The sequence below is a fragment of the Dendrobates tinctorius genome, unplaced genomic scaffold (assembly GCF_039654945.1).
Source record: "Dendrobates tinctorius isolate UK_male_01 unplaced genomic scaffold, ASM3965494v1 ptg000020l, whole genome shotgun sequence".
Lineage (NCBI taxonomy): Eukaryota > Metazoa > Chordata > Amphibia > Anura > Dendrobatidae > Dendrobates > Dendrobates tinctorius.
Window position 1 is genome coordinate 21,940,985 of NW_027361688.1, and position 15,711 is coordinate 21,956,695.

A 15,711-nucleotide genomic window follows, 5' to 3' on the forward strand; every position below is an offset into this window, starting at 1 on the left:
AATGGATCAAATCGCCCCCATTGGAAATACCCCCAACTCCTCCCCCAAAAAACAAGCCCTCATATGTTTATACGCGGGTCGTCTTGTCTTACACACGAGTATATACTGTGTGTGTGTATACAGTTGTGGCCAAAAGTATTGACACCCCTGCAATTTTGACAGATAATACTCAGTTTCTTCCTGAAAATGATTGCAAACACAAATTCTTTGGTATTATTATCTTCATTTAATTTGTCTTAAATGAAAAAACACAAAAGAGAATGAAGCAAAAAGCAAAACATTGATCATTTCACACAAAACTCCAAAAATGGGCCAAACAAAAGTATTGACACCCTCAGCCTAATACTTGGTTGCACAACCTTTAGCAAAAATAACTGCGACCAACCGCTTCCGGTAACCATCAATGAGTTTCTTACAATGCTCTGCTGGAATTTTAGACCATTCTTCTTTGGCAAACTGCTCCAGGTCCCTGATATTTGAAGGGTGCCTTCTCCAAACTGCCATTTTTAGATCTCTCCACAGGTGTTCTATGGGATTCAGGTCTGGACTCATTGCTGGCCACCTTAGAAGTCTCCAGTGCTTTCTCTCAAACCATTTTCTAGTGCTTTTTGAAGTGTGTTTTGGGTCATTGTCCTGCTGGAAGACCCATGACCTCTGAGGGAGACCCAGCTTTCTCACACTGGGCCCTACATTATGCTGCAAAATTTGGTGGTAGTCTTCAGACTTCATATTGCCATGCACACGGTCAAGCAGTCCAGTGCCAGAGGCAGCAAAGCAACCCCAAAACATCAGGGAACCTCCGCCATGTTTAACTGTAGGGACCGTGTTCTTTTCTTTGAATGCCTTTTTTTCTCCTGTAAACTCTATGTTGATGCCTTTGCCCAAAAAGCTCTACTTTTGTCTCATATGACCAGAGAACATTCTTCCAAAACGTTTTAGGCTTTTTCAGGTAAGTTTTGGCAAACTCCAGCCTGGCTTTTTTATGTCTCGGGGTAAGAAGTGGGGTCTTGGTCTCCTACCATACAGTCCCTTTTCATTCAGACGCCGACAGATAGTACGGGTTGACACTGTTGTACCCTCGGACTGCAGGGCAGCTTGAACTTGTTTGGATGTTAGTCGAGGTTCTTTATCCAACATCCGCACAATCTTGCATTGAAATCTCTTGTCAATTTTTCTTTTCCGTCCACATCTAGGGAGGTTAGCCACTGTGCCATGGGCTTTAAACTTCTTGATGACACTGCGCACGGTAGACACAGGAACATTCAGGTCTTTGGAGATGGACTTGTAGCCTTGAGATTGCTCATGCTTCCTCACAATTTGGGTTCTCAAGTCCTCAGACAGTTCTTTGGTCTTCTTTCTTTTCTCCATGCTCAATGTGGTACACACAAGGACACAGGACAGAGGTTGAGTCAACTTTAATCCATGTCAACTGGCTGCAAGTGTGATTTAGCTATTGCCAACACCTGTAAGGTGCCACAGGTGAGTTACAGGGGCTGTTAATTACACAAATTAGAGAAGCATCACATGATTTTTCGAACAGTGCCAATACTTTAGTCCACCCTCTTTTTTATGTTTGGTGTGGAATTAGATCCAATTTGGCTTTAGGACAATTCATTTTGTGTTTTTTCATTTAAGACTAATTAAATGAAGATAATAATACTAAAGAATTTGTGTTTGCAATCATTTTCAGGAAGAAACTGAGTATTATCTGACAGAATTGCAGGGGTGTCAATACTTTTGGCCACAACTGTGTGTATGTATATATGTGTGTGTGTGTATATATATATATATATATATATATATATATATATATATATATATATATATATATATATATATATATATTACACACACACATATGTATATATATGTGTGTGTGTATATAGATAGATAGATAGATAGATAGATAGATATATAAAAATAATATTTTTACATCCCCTTAATCATGCTGACCCAGGAGAATCCTGCTTCCCACATAATTTTTTTTCCTATTAACTGACCCTCCTAAGCTGTTCATATAGCTGATTGATTTGTCTCCCCTATCTAGCGACAGCGAAGAAGAGCGGAAAAACAACCGGGTAAAACAAACAGGAGAGTTCAAAGATGAGGAGGAGACAGTCACCACCAAGCACATCCACATCACTCAGGCCACAGAGACCACCACCACCCGCTCCAAACGTACGGGCAACCCATCTAAAATCGACCTTGGCGCAGCGGCACACTACACCGGAGATAAGAGTCCTGACCTCACCTCATCTACCAGCCATCCTGCTGCAAATAAGGTCAGTCTATTGCTCTCTGTTATCTGACGTTTTATAGGAAATAGGTTAGCCGCTCTGATTTCTGGAGGGGCTTCTCTATTGTATGCGAGTCACAGAAGATGGCATCAAATGATTGATTTTATTTGGTTATAAAAGGCAGCCAAACAGCTGCAAAAACTGGACATGCAGCCAACGCTGTCTGACTTATAATTGTAGTAAGATGGGGGTCACCGAGCCCATGTTCTTTTTACTGCGCTGCAGGAGCTGAGCCTGCACAATCACGACATAGCTGTAATGGCCGGTATCGTCGCCCTGTGGCGCCCATATCTGCCGGTATCTGCGTATTAGAGTTCATTAACTCCCAAAAGAGTCATGTCCTTAAGGGGATAATTCCCCTTTAATTGTACATGACAATGAGCTGCCACATGGTTATAATGTCCTTATTAGTGATGAGCGGACGTGCTCTGATAAGGCTTTATCTGATCATGGTCGGGTGCTAACCAAGTATTTCGGCGTGTTTGAAAATATGTTCAAATGCCCGCGGCTGCATATTTCCCAGCTGTTCGAAAGCCGAAACACATGCAGCTGCGAGGACTCAAAACATATTTTGAGCACACCGAAGACACTCGGATAGCACCCGAGTATGCTCAGAAAACGTCTTATCGCTAGTCCTTATACTTTTTATTATTATGTTCTATGAATTGTGCCGTTCTCTTTTCCAGGCTGCTTCTGGTGAGGCGAGTAAGAAGGCGTCCAATGACCTAGTGGAGCTATTTGATTCAGAAGCAAAATTGGGTAATATATGGGCAGAAATGGGCAAACGGGGAAGTTTGCATAGTGTGAAGCCGGTCATATACTGTGCGATCTGTCAGCTGCTTATTCCCCTCTTCTCAAACGTGCGACCATGGTGGGAAACAGCTTTGTCACATATTTGGTAGACTTAAGGCCTCATTCAGACGTCCGTGAATCGCATACATGTTCTATCTGTGGTTTTTACAGATTAAACACGTACCCATTATAGTCTATGAAACCTTTCACACATCCATGTTTTTACGTATGATACAAATCACGGACGTCTAAATGAGGACTGAAGCCCCCCACGCACATTAGACTAAAGTCAGCCAAACCCACCACTGTCAACGGGTTCGGCCAACAATCTAATGTGTACGGTGGTCCCGGACAACTGATCATCAGGGAGTTGTCGATCATACATGTTCGATTTCGGACTGCCAATCACTTTGTTCTCCCGGAGATAAGCTGCCACCAAACATGTCTGGAAACAATTCTTCCATAGAGAGCCCATGACTGAACAAGAGCCGGTGTATGGGAGAGGCGGCCGAGCCACCATTTGGCCAACAGCCATCGAATGTGTATGGCCGGCTTACGACATGGCCAAGGAACCATGTCGCTATTACAACAATGAGCCAAATTACACTCTATCCCTTGGTGGTTCGCGCTCCCTCCATTCCTCATTGATCTTGTGTTTCCAGAGATAATGAAGTTTGTTTGTGTACAACGGATTTTTTTTTTCTTTATTTTTATGCCTCGGTATTTGGCCTCCCAGCAATTTCCCAAGCCGAACACTTTTTTTTTTTTTTTTTTTAATGTTCTGTCCTGTTGGTTGTGCCAGATGGTGAGAATTTCTTGTAGAGTTGTGGCAGCACGGGCATTGTGCCAGGCATCAAAAATGGTCTTCAGGGATCTTTGAGTGCCGGGCAGATGTTATGGCACCACCTGCTTTGCCAGCTGTGCCGAGAGGATGGTCACAGGGTAGACACGTCCGACTCTGTCAAGAACCGACCCAGGCAGCCCCGCTCCCCCATTATATTTTATGTGCGGATTGTGCTCGCTTTACTGTTTAATCATATTATGTGCTCCAATTTTTTATTTTTTTTTCCAAATAACTTGGAAAAACTTTTATATTTACACGTTAGATACTTCTAAAGCATCTTCTGCCAATTAATGTAATAGATGGTGAAAGCTATTCACAGATATGAAAGCTGATTTGTGCGCTGTAATTATTTTTTATGTATACATCTCCAATGCAGACCAATGCGTGTTCATGGTAACAAACTCCAAACAAGCCTTGAATATTCTGATTCTGCAGATGTGTTACTCTACTTTCACTGCCCCTTTTCCTTGGTACCCTACTGACAGTCTATATGAGAATTTTTTTTATTTTAAATCCGCAGTAAATTTGCTAAGTCTGAGTTCACACTAAGCTAAGGGAGAGGCGTAACACACAATTGCAGGAACTGATTGTACATAGGGTTTATTTCAATTCTGTAACCAGAGATGGACATTAGCTCTTCACAGGAGCGGTATACATCCTTTAATAAGATCTGAGTCGCTTCCCTATAGATCACGGGTGGGCAATTAATTTTCCCGAAGGGCCATATGAGAGACCGTGACTTGAGGTCTGACTCAATATGTTGAAAATAATTCTATTTAATGAACAAATCTATGCTTAATTTATATTTTATTGTATATTATTGAGTAGATCAGAGCCATATAGTATCCTGACTTTTATAAAGTGTGAATGTATTATGCCCCCACACACAGTTTGATGGTCCCACATCTCCCCATACACAGTATGATGGCCCCCACAGCCGGCACAAAGTATGACGCCTCCCCCAAAATACAAGTATGATGCCAGACACTTTGTGGGAGTCATAATAAATTATGACCCCCACCTAGAGATTGATGACACCAGCAATGTATGATTCCCTACAGCTCCTTATATACAGACTCATAACCTTCCCATAGCCTCCAACGCATTACGATGGACAGGACAGCCTTCAACCAGTATGATGGCCGCCCACACCCCCCTGTACACAGTATGATGCCCCCCCACAACCCCCTATACACAGTATGATGGCCCCCTATACACAGTATGATGGTCCCCCACAATCCCCTATACACAGTATGATGGCCCCCACAACCCCCTATGCACAGTATGATGGCCCCCACAACCCCCTATGCACAGAATGATGGCCCGCACAGCCCCCTGTTCACGGTATGATGGCCCCCCCCCACAACCTCCTATACACGGTATGATGGCCCCCCACAACCCCTATACACAGTATGATGGCCCCCCACAACCCCTATACACAGTATGATGGCCCCCCACAACCCCCTATACACAGTATGATGGCCCCCCACAACCCCCTATACACAATATGATGCCTCCCCACAACCCCCTATACACAGTATGATGGCCCGCACAGCCCCCTATACACAGTATGATGGCCCGCACAACCCCCTATACACAGTATGATGGCCCCCACAACCCCCTATACACAGTATGATGGCCCCCCCCACAACCCCTATACACAGTATGATCACCCCCACAACCCCCTATACACAGTATGATCCCCCCCCACAACCCCCTATACACAGTATAATGGCCCCCCACAACCCCCTATACACAGTATTATGGCCATCCACAGCCCCTATGCACAGTATGATGTCCCTCCACAGCCCCCTATACACAGTATGATTGCCATCCACAGCCCCCTGTACACAGTATGATGGCCCCCACAACCTCCTATACACAGTATGATGGCCCTCCACAGCCCTTATACACAGTATGCTGGCTCTCTGCAGCCTCTATACACACAGTATGATGGTCCTCCACAGCCCCCTATATGCAGTATGATGGCCCCCACAACCCCCTATACACAGAATGATGGCCCCTACAACCTCCTATACACAGTATGATGGCCCCCACAACCCCCTATACACAGTATGATGGCCCCCCACAACCCCCTATACACAGTATGATGGCCCCCCACAACCCCCTATACACAGTATGATGGCCCTCCACAACCCCTATACACAGTGTGATGGCCCTCCACAGCCCCTATACACAGTGTGATGGCCCTCCACAGCCCCTATACACAGTATGATGGCCCTCCACAGCCCCTATACACTGTGTGATGGCCCTCCACAGCCCCTATACACTGTGATGGCCCTCCACAGCCCCTATACACTGTGATGGCCCTCCACAGCCCCTATACACTGTGTGATGGCCCTCCACAGCCCCTATACACTGTGTGATGGCCCTCCACAGCCCCTATACACTGTGTGATGGCCCTCCACAGCCCCTATACACTGTGTGATGGCCCTCCACAGCCCCTATACACTGTGTGATGGCCCTCCACATCCCCTATACACTGTGTGATGGCCCTCCACAGCCCCTATACACTGTGTGATGGCCCTCCACAGCCCCTATACACTGTGTGATGGCCCTCCACAGCCCCTATACACTGTGTGATGGCCCTCCACAGCCCCTATACACTGTGTGATGGCCCTCCACAGACCCTATACACTGTGTGATGGCCCTCCACAGACCCTATACACTGTGTGATGGCCCTCCACAGACCCTATACACTGTGTGATGGCCCTCCACAGACCCTATACACTGTGTGATGGCCCTCCACAGACCCTATACACAGTATGATGGCCCTCCACAACCCCCAATACAATGTGTGATGGCCTCCCACAACCCCCAATACTCCACAGCCCCTATACACAGTATGATGGCCCCCCACAACCCCCTATACACAGTATGATGGCTCCCCGGCCCCAACAACCCCCTATACACAGTGTGATGGCCCCCCATAACCCCCTATACACAGTATGATGGCCCCCCATAACCCCCCATACACAGTATGATGGCTCCCCCCACAACCCCCCATACACAGTATGATGGCTCCCCCCCACAACCCCCTATACACAGTATGATGGCCCCCCATAACCCCCTATACACAGTATGATGGCCCCCTATACACAGTATGATGGCCCCCATAACCCCCTATACACAGTATGATGGCTCCCCCCACAACCCCCTATATAAAGTGTGATGCCCCCCCACAACCCCCTATACACAGTATAATGCCCCCCACAACCCCCTATACACAGTATAATGCCCCCCACAACCCCATATACACAGTATGATGGCCCCTCCACAACCCCCTATGCACAGTATGCTGGCCCTCCACAGCCCCCTATGTACAGCATGATGGCCCCCACAACCCCCTATACACAGTATGATGGCCCCTATATACAGTATGATGTCCCCCCCACAACTCCTGGCTCTACACAGGCCCTATATACAGTATGATGGCCCTCCACAGTCCCCTATATACAGTATGATGGCCCCCACAACCCCCTCTATACAGTATGATGGCCCCCCACAACCCCCTATACACAGTATGATGGCCCCTATATACAGTATGATGGCCCTCCACAGCCCCCTATATACAGTATAATGGCCCTCCACAACCCCCTATACACAGTATGATGGCCCCTATATACAGTATGCTGGCCCTCCACAGCCCCTATACACAGTATGATGGCCCTCAACAGCACCTATACACAGTATGATGGCCCCTCCACAACCCCCTATACCCAGTATGATGGCCCTCCACAGCCCCTATGCACAGTATGCTGGCCCTCCACAGCCCCCTATGTACAGCATGATGGCCCCCACAACCCCCTATACACAGTATGATGGCCCCTATATACAGTATGATGTCCCCCCCACAACTCCTGGCTCTACACAGGCCCTATATACAGTATGATGGCCCTCCACAGTCCCCTATATACAGTATGATGGCCCCCACAACCCCCTCTATACAGTATGATGGCCCCCCACAACCCCCTATACACAGTATGATGGCCCCTATATACAGTATGATGGCCCTCCACAGCCCCCTATATACAGTATAATGGCCCTCCACAACCCCCTATACACAGTATGATGGCCCCTATATACAGTATTCTGGCCCTCCACAGCCCCTATACACAGTATGATGGCCCTCAACAGCACCTATACACAGTATGATGGCCCTCCACAACCCCAATACAATGTATGATGGCCTCCCACAACCCCCAATACAATATATGATGGCCCCCCACAACCCCCTAAACACAGTATGACGGCCCCGCACAACCCCCTATACACAGTATGATGCCCCCTATACACAGTATGATGGCCCCCCACAACCCCCTATACACAGTATGCTGGCCCTCCACAGCCCCTATGTACAGTATGATGGCCCCCCACAACCCCCTATACACAATATGATGCCCCCCCCACAACACCCTATACACAGTATGATGGCCCCCCACAACCCCCTATATACAGTATAATGGCCCTCCACAGCCCCCTATGTACAGTATGATGGCTCCCCACAACCCCCTATACACAGTATAATGGCTCCTATATACAGTATGATGGCCCCCCACAACTCCTGGCTCTACACAGGCCCTATACACAGTATGATGGCCCTCCACAGCCCCCTATATACAGTATGATGGCCCTCCACAGCCCCCTATATACAGTATGATGGCCCCCCACAACCCCCTATACACAGTATGATGGCCCCCCACAACCCCCTATACACAGTATGATGGCCCCCCACAACCCCCTATACACAGTATGATGGCCCCCCACAGCCCCTATACACAGTATGATGGCCCTCCACAGCCCCTATACACAGTATGATGGCCCTCCACAGCCCCTATACACAGTATGATGGCCCTCCACAGCCCCTATACACAGTATGATGGCCCTCCACAGCCCCTATACACAGTATGATGGCCCTCCACAGCCCCTATACACAGTATGATGGCCCTCCACAGCCCCTATACACAGTATGATGGCCCTCCACAGCCCCTATACACAGTATGATGGCCCTCCACAGCCCCTATACACAGTATGATGGCCCTCCACAGCCCCTATACACAGTATGATGGCCCTCCACAGCCCCTATACACAGTATGATGGCCCTCCACAGCCCCTATACACAGTATGATGGCCCTCCACAGCCCCTATACACAGTATGATGGCCCTCCACAGCCCCTATACACAGTATGATGGCCCTCCACAGCCCCTATACACAGTATGATGGCCCTCCACAGCCCCTATACACAGTATGATGGCCCTCCACAGCCGCTATACACAGTATGATGGCCCTCCACAGCCGCTATACACAGTATGATGGCCCTCCACAGCCCCTATACACAGTATGATGGCCCTCCACAGCCCCTATACACAGTATGATGGCCCTCCACAGCCCCTATACACAGTATGATGGCCCTCCACAGCCCCCAATACACAGTATGATGGCCCCCCCACAACCCCCTAAACACAGTATGATGGCCCCCCACAACCCCCTATCCACAGTATGACTGCCCCCCCCACACTACCCCCTAAACACAGTATGATGACCCCCACAACCCCTGTACACAGTATAATGGCCCCCCACAACCCCCTATACACAGTATGATGGCCCCCTATACACAGTATGATGGTCCCCCACAATCCCCTATACACAGTATGATGGCCCCCACAGCCCCCCATACACAATATGTTGGCCCCCCCCACAACCCCCTATACACAATATGTTGGCCCCCCCCACAACCCCCTATACACAGTATGATGGCCCCCCACACACAGTATGACCCACCCCACAGCCACCCAGCACAGAATGATGACCTCAAGATTATTAACTCACCGCTCCTTAAAACAGAATTATGTCCCCCCACAATATGTTCTTTCACAGTCTCCTGACACATAATGATGGCCCCACATATACCTCCCCCCCCACAAATGAATGCCAAAAACAAGCAAATAGACACTACTCATTCCCCTTGCTCACGCTGCTCCGGTGCTCTACACACTGAAGCTCCATAGCAGGTGCCATCTAATAACGTTATTGCATTTACAGGTTGTTTATAGCAGTGCTGATCCTAAAAATCTATAAAACTTTGCTCCACATCTACTGGTTTCTTGTAGTTTTTTTCATGTTTTTATTTATTTTTCTTATAGGCTCCACATCAGATCCTTTTGGTGGTTTTGCAGATTTTAATTCATCGGCTGCTCAGTCTTCCATCTTCCCAGCAGCACAAGGTAAAGACCTACAGAAAAAAAGGCTAATCTAAAATCACTTTCTCCCCATATCTAGTGGGGAGATGAGCTGCTTTCACAAGTTTCTAGCAGAGACTTGTATCTCGGTATAACATTGCCCTGATCTTGAGTTACAACCTGTATTCTACCCCAGAGCTGAATTCATAATTCTGCTGCTTTTGGAAGAATCCCTACCATCTTCAATTATGCAGTAGGACAGCTGGCTTTTCCTACATCCGATTTATTGTAATGTTCCTGATGTAAAAACGACATTTTACAGAATGCAAATCGCCAAATAAAGTCTAGGAATGTTGGACGATTTCAGCTCTGCAGAATTGTAAATGCAGCTCCTAACCAATAACTGTAAAATATAATTAAGATAAGTTTGGCCATGTGTTTTGAAAGCGAATCGACTTTATAGAGTATTTCTGTATAAATTTATTTTCATTTTTTTTCCCAGGCTCAACAGCATCTGGTAATGGAGACTTTGGAGACTGGGGTGCCTTCAGTCAGTCAGGAACAGCCCCTCCAGTGCCGGCCACTGATTTGTTTGCAGTCTCCCAACAGAACACAGATATGTTTGTTGCTTCCCATCCGCAACCCACCCCTGCGGCCTCAAACACAGCAGACCTTTTTGACCTTATGGGGGCTACACACGCCACCATGAGCACGTCCCAGAGCTTGAACCTGTCCATGATGAGCACCGCTTCATTAGGAATGTCGCTTCCCATGTCTAGGTCTCAGGTAGGCCACGCTACATGTTTCACCAAGCTGGGAGGGCAGTTTTTCTCAGTCTTAATGCATGGAGGACATCTTCGTCAATGCTTTTGGTAACTTACTGTTTATCAGCCGCTACAGAGTCTTCAGAAGCAAAATACAATGCCCGCACATGGAACGGACATGAAGATCCCAGGAAAATCACTCCCATCCACCTGGTCTGACCCCAGTGTCAACATCTCCCTGGACAGTCTCATGCCAGGCATGCAGCCCTGCAAACCATCCCAACCCTCCTTAAACGCCATGATGCAGCAACAAAGTAAGTGCAGAGATCTTGGGAGTTGTCCACAGGGTCCTTACACGCATGAGAGGGTTTAGCTCTGTGTGCCTGTTTACAACATGGGGGGGCACACTGATTGTCGGTAATAAAAGTTTGGCTTGATTTAATCAGTCATCATGTGTCTTTGACTGCGGGATTTAACAGACTTATCTCTGACAGCGTCATTTAACATGCGCCGACAGTGAAGCACGCCATTCCACGCTCCCATCTGCGCCTGTAACATGATCGCGGGTGCCGATGGGTTGTCGAGACAGCCGAGGGTCTGTTGAAGACCCTGTGCCAGTCATTACGATCCACCTGTGAAAGCCAGCGTTTAGCTGACGTTCATAGGAGATTGTGGTTGTCTCTACACATGGAAGTTCTTTTTTTTTTTTTTTTTATTTCTCTTACACCACCCCAAAAAAAGGAATAAAAAGCAATCAACATATCATATGTACCTCAAACATGTCCTAATAAAAAATGCAGCTTGCCATGCAAACAGTAAACCCTCTTACGTACTTTGATGGAAAAATTAAAAGTTGTATAAAAAAAAAAAAAATTTGACTAAGGCCGGTTTCACATTTGCGCTTCAGGGCGCAGCGACGGCCTGCGCTCGGCCGCCGCTAAGCCCCGCCCCCTGCCGCGCCTCCGCCGGTAGCTCCCCCTCCGGGCGCATGACGCTGCATGCGTCATGCGTCCCCTATCTTTATCACTGAGGACGCAGGCCGTGCGCAGTATGCGTTTGGCGGCGCTTGCGTCCTTTTGACGGTGCGCCGAGCGCAACCAAATTGCAACAGGTTGCGTTTGGCGCTGGTCGGCGCACCGTCAAAAGGACGCAGGCGCTGCAAAAACGCATACTGCGCACGGCCTGCATCCTCAGTGATAAAGATAGGGGACGCATGCAGCGTCATGCGCCCGGAGGCGGAGCTACTGGCGTGGCAGGGGGCGGGGCTTAGCGGCAGCTGTGCACAGGCCGTCGCTGTGCCCTGAAGCGCAAATGTGAAACCGGTCTTAAATAAAACAAACCCATGCCGATGTATGTTTGGTAACGCCGTGATCATACAGACCTGGAGAACAATTCCCAGCACCGTGAAAGCTGACCTCTCTTCTTATTCCGCAGATATTCAGTCGCCTATTGGGATGTTGCCGCAGAGCTTTGTAAATATGAACATCGGCGGGACCCCAGGCATGATGCCCATCAGACCTCAGACCAGCCCCATGCCAGGAGGCATGGGCATCCCTAACATGATGACTGGCACAATGGGCATGTCCGGAATCCCTCCAATGATGAACCAAGGTGTGATGGGCATGCCCACCACTATGGGAATGCCTATGGGCTTAGCCCCCGGAGCAATGCCACCTAAACAAGATGCCTTTGCAAACTTTGCCAACTTCAGCAAATAAAAGCTTTATCCAGCCGATCCCACACAGATCTTGGGGGAAAATTTGAAGGATTTTTATTCAACTGCACACACAACGTTGACGAAGAAGATGGAGGAGCGGGAGAAGTCTTCTCTGACGCGAAAATTAATATCTTTTTATAAATGAATCAAAATGGACTTCCAGACGAGCTGTTTGTAGAGGGGAGACTGGGGACGGTGCGGAGAGACACGGCTCTGTAGTGAGCACTGTTGCCTTTATGTACCAGACAGGTTTAAGCGGGTACACAATGTCTGCCATCAGGGTACGTGACCAGGCGCCTTTATTTCCCCTTCATCTCCTTGCTCTCATTTTAGGTTTCCGAATTACTTGGATTGGGTTTTGCTAGGCACAGACACATTTAACTTCCACATTCCTGACCTCGTGAACCGTATCAGCCCCTCTGCTCCATTGGGAACGGTTTCCTTTTTTTTTTTTTTTTTTTTTTTTTTATATAATGTAATATATAAGAAATGATTATTTTTCTTCAATGTAACTTGGGCTGTTCAGTCATTGCTGCTTCTAAGTACATACATCTTGCAGTTTTAGACCCATACTGCTAGGACATAAATCCCCCACCATCGGGTATACAGCTGGGACCAGAAATACGGTCCTTTACAGGGACCCCCATGCATGTAGGCTTAGAGACATTGCATGGCGTTGTATGGGTAAGGATTGCTTTTCCATTCCCCTTTTCTCGGGCCGTCACCTCTGCCTTAGTTGCATGGTTGATCTACCTAAGATAACCTTGCCCTCTACTAGGTGGCATCAGACTCTTAAAGCCATAAGCCCCCAAAATGACCCTTTTAGCGCTGCTCCTCTTTAGGCCACATTGCTGTTTTGCATTTTTTTGCACCCCTGCATCATAAACCCCCTTTGACAAGTTTTAAGGCTATATACTGTACATACAATGCAGATTTTCTGCTGGAAATCCAGTATCAGGCAAAGTAGATGAAATTTTTTTAAAAAGTCATTCACGCCCTATGGAAAAATCAGTACAAGTGGAAGCAACCATTGCTAACAACCCGGAGCTGGAGAGCTGCGCTGATCTTGTGCCGCTCTGATACACGTGCAATACATAGTCAGTCAGTCTGGCATTCGCTGGCAGCAAGCAGAGATCTTACACTGTATGGAAACAACACACAAAGTATATTAGAGAGTTGCAGAACTTTCCCTTTCACAGCGATTAAAGGGATTGTCTCACATAGAAAACACCCCTTTTAAAATACTAAATTAGGGAATACGGAGTTAAAGGGGTATTCCCGTCTCCAAGATCCTATCCCAATATGTAATAGGTGGAATAATATTAGCAAATGCCTCCAATTAGAAATGTAGTATAGTACTTCTGATAAGCTATGTCGCTTGCACCATGTGCAGGGCATTGCAGTAGCTCAGGTATCCATGGTTACTACCATTCAGATAGTGACAGTGGTAACCATGGATACCTAAGCTTCTGCAATGCCCTGCCCATGGGGTAAGCGACATAGCTTATCAGAAGAAATATACAATATGTTTGTGTCGCTTACCCCATGTTCAGGGCATCGTAGTAGCTCAGGTATCCACGGTACTACCATTCATATAGTGACAGTTAGTGGTAGTAATCATGGATACCTAAGCTTCTGGAATGCCCTGCACATGGGGTAAGCGACATAGCAAATCAGAAAAACTATGCTACATTTCTAATTGAAGATATTTGCTATTGTTAAACCTACTACATGTTGGGATTAGATCTTTGAGATTGGAATACCCCTTTAATACAATGGGGTCCTCCCCCCCCCATTCAGTAGCCAGAGCAGTGATTTCACCTGGAACGCTGAAGTACTGCAAGTCACCTGTGGTGGCACTGCAGAGAAACAGAAAAAGATCTATGCCAGATCACAGCAGTAATTTTGGGGGCCCTACTTAAAAAAAAAAAAAAAAGTCTCAGATTACCACAGTTCCCTGCGCCATGACTTTCTGGTAAGTGTAGGGTCCTGTACAGACCCCTCTCTTGGCTGCTGTCCTCCTCTACAAAGCTTAGCATGATTTTAGATTTTATAAAAAAAAAAAAAAATTTTTTTTTTTTTTTTTGTTTCCCTCCTTCGCTTCTCTCCCCCTGTACATTAGGCAGCGGGCGGTGTTGGAAATCAGTTATGAAATTAATACAGATCTATATTATTACATGAGGTGAGCTGTTGCTGCCGTTTAGATTTATTGGCTTGAAATAAATATGTATTAAAAAAAAAAAAAATTAAATCTGATTATTTTTTTTTTAAAGTCTTTTTCTGATTTTGATTTTTCATTGAGATGATACAAGACGTCTTCACGTGGCGGGGGGAGGGGGATGGTGCGAGGCAAACTCCACCGAGCATGTCAAAGCAACTGTTTCCCCCATTGTCCCTTACCCCCGTGTTTTTAGGCATTGATCACGTACCTGTCTCGGTAGTGTTCCAGATGTTTTCCACCATTAAACCTTCTGACCCGGGCTCTTTCCTGCCTGCTTCATTCCTTCCGCCGTTTCGCACCAGCATTCACACAGAGAGGAAATAATTACAATTTTGGGCAAAGTAATTTTCATAAAAAATTTAAGATTGTTTAATGACATCTCCTCCGTGCTGACGGGCGCGGGGGTGCCAGGACCAAACGACGCTTCATCTCCAGCCCTACTAATTAGACCAAAATTCATGGGCTGCAGCTAATGGTGATGGAACATGATTCACGGCCTGAATAAGAGATGAGGAGCGGGGGTAATTAGCACGCTGTGGTTTTTAATCTTTCAACAATTCACCCTGGTTAAATTGGTTTCAAAGAATAGGAGCTTTCATGTGTTGTTACATCAACGGCTCCGGCACTCACCTAGGACGTGTCTGAGCTACTGTGCGGGGGGATGTCTGCTGTATGGGGGGCAATGTCATGGTGGAGGTGGACTGTAAATGATAGAGGCTAACTCTGTATTACCAGTCGGGTTTCATCAAAAGAACCTACTTAATATGAATATACCGGTATGCATACGTGTGTGTGTGTGTGTGTGTATGTGTGTATATATATATATATATATATATATATATATATATATATATAATGTGTATATGTGTGTGTAA

General features: G+C 46.9%; 1 protein-coding gene across 2 annotated transcripts in view; it reads left to right on the forward strand.

Moving 5' to 3' along the window:
* CLINT1 (clathrin interactor 1) overlaps positions 1-15,095 on the forward strand; it is a 72,380-nt gene extending 57,285 nt beyond the window's left edge. The window contains exons 7-12 of one of the 2 annotated variants that reach the window (XM_073567873.1): positions 2,048-2,282; positions 2,984-3,056; positions 10,099-10,179; positions 10,637-10,920; positions 11,035-11,212; positions 12,333-15,095. In XM_073567873.1, the coding sequence (XP_073423974.1) occupies positions 2,048-2,282; positions 2,984-3,056; positions 10,099-10,179; positions 10,637-10,920; positions 11,035-11,212; positions 12,333-12,616 (1,135 nt within the window). In that variant the 3' untranslated portion in view covers positions 12,617-15,095. Of the gene's footprint in view, positions 1-2,047; positions 2,283-2,983; positions 3,057-10,098; positions 10,180-10,636; positions 10,921-11,025; positions 11,213-12,332 lie in introns of both variants that reach the window. The other variant, XM_073567872.1, reaches the window with a different exon arrangement.
* Positions 15,096-15,711: the final 616 nt, after the last annotated feature.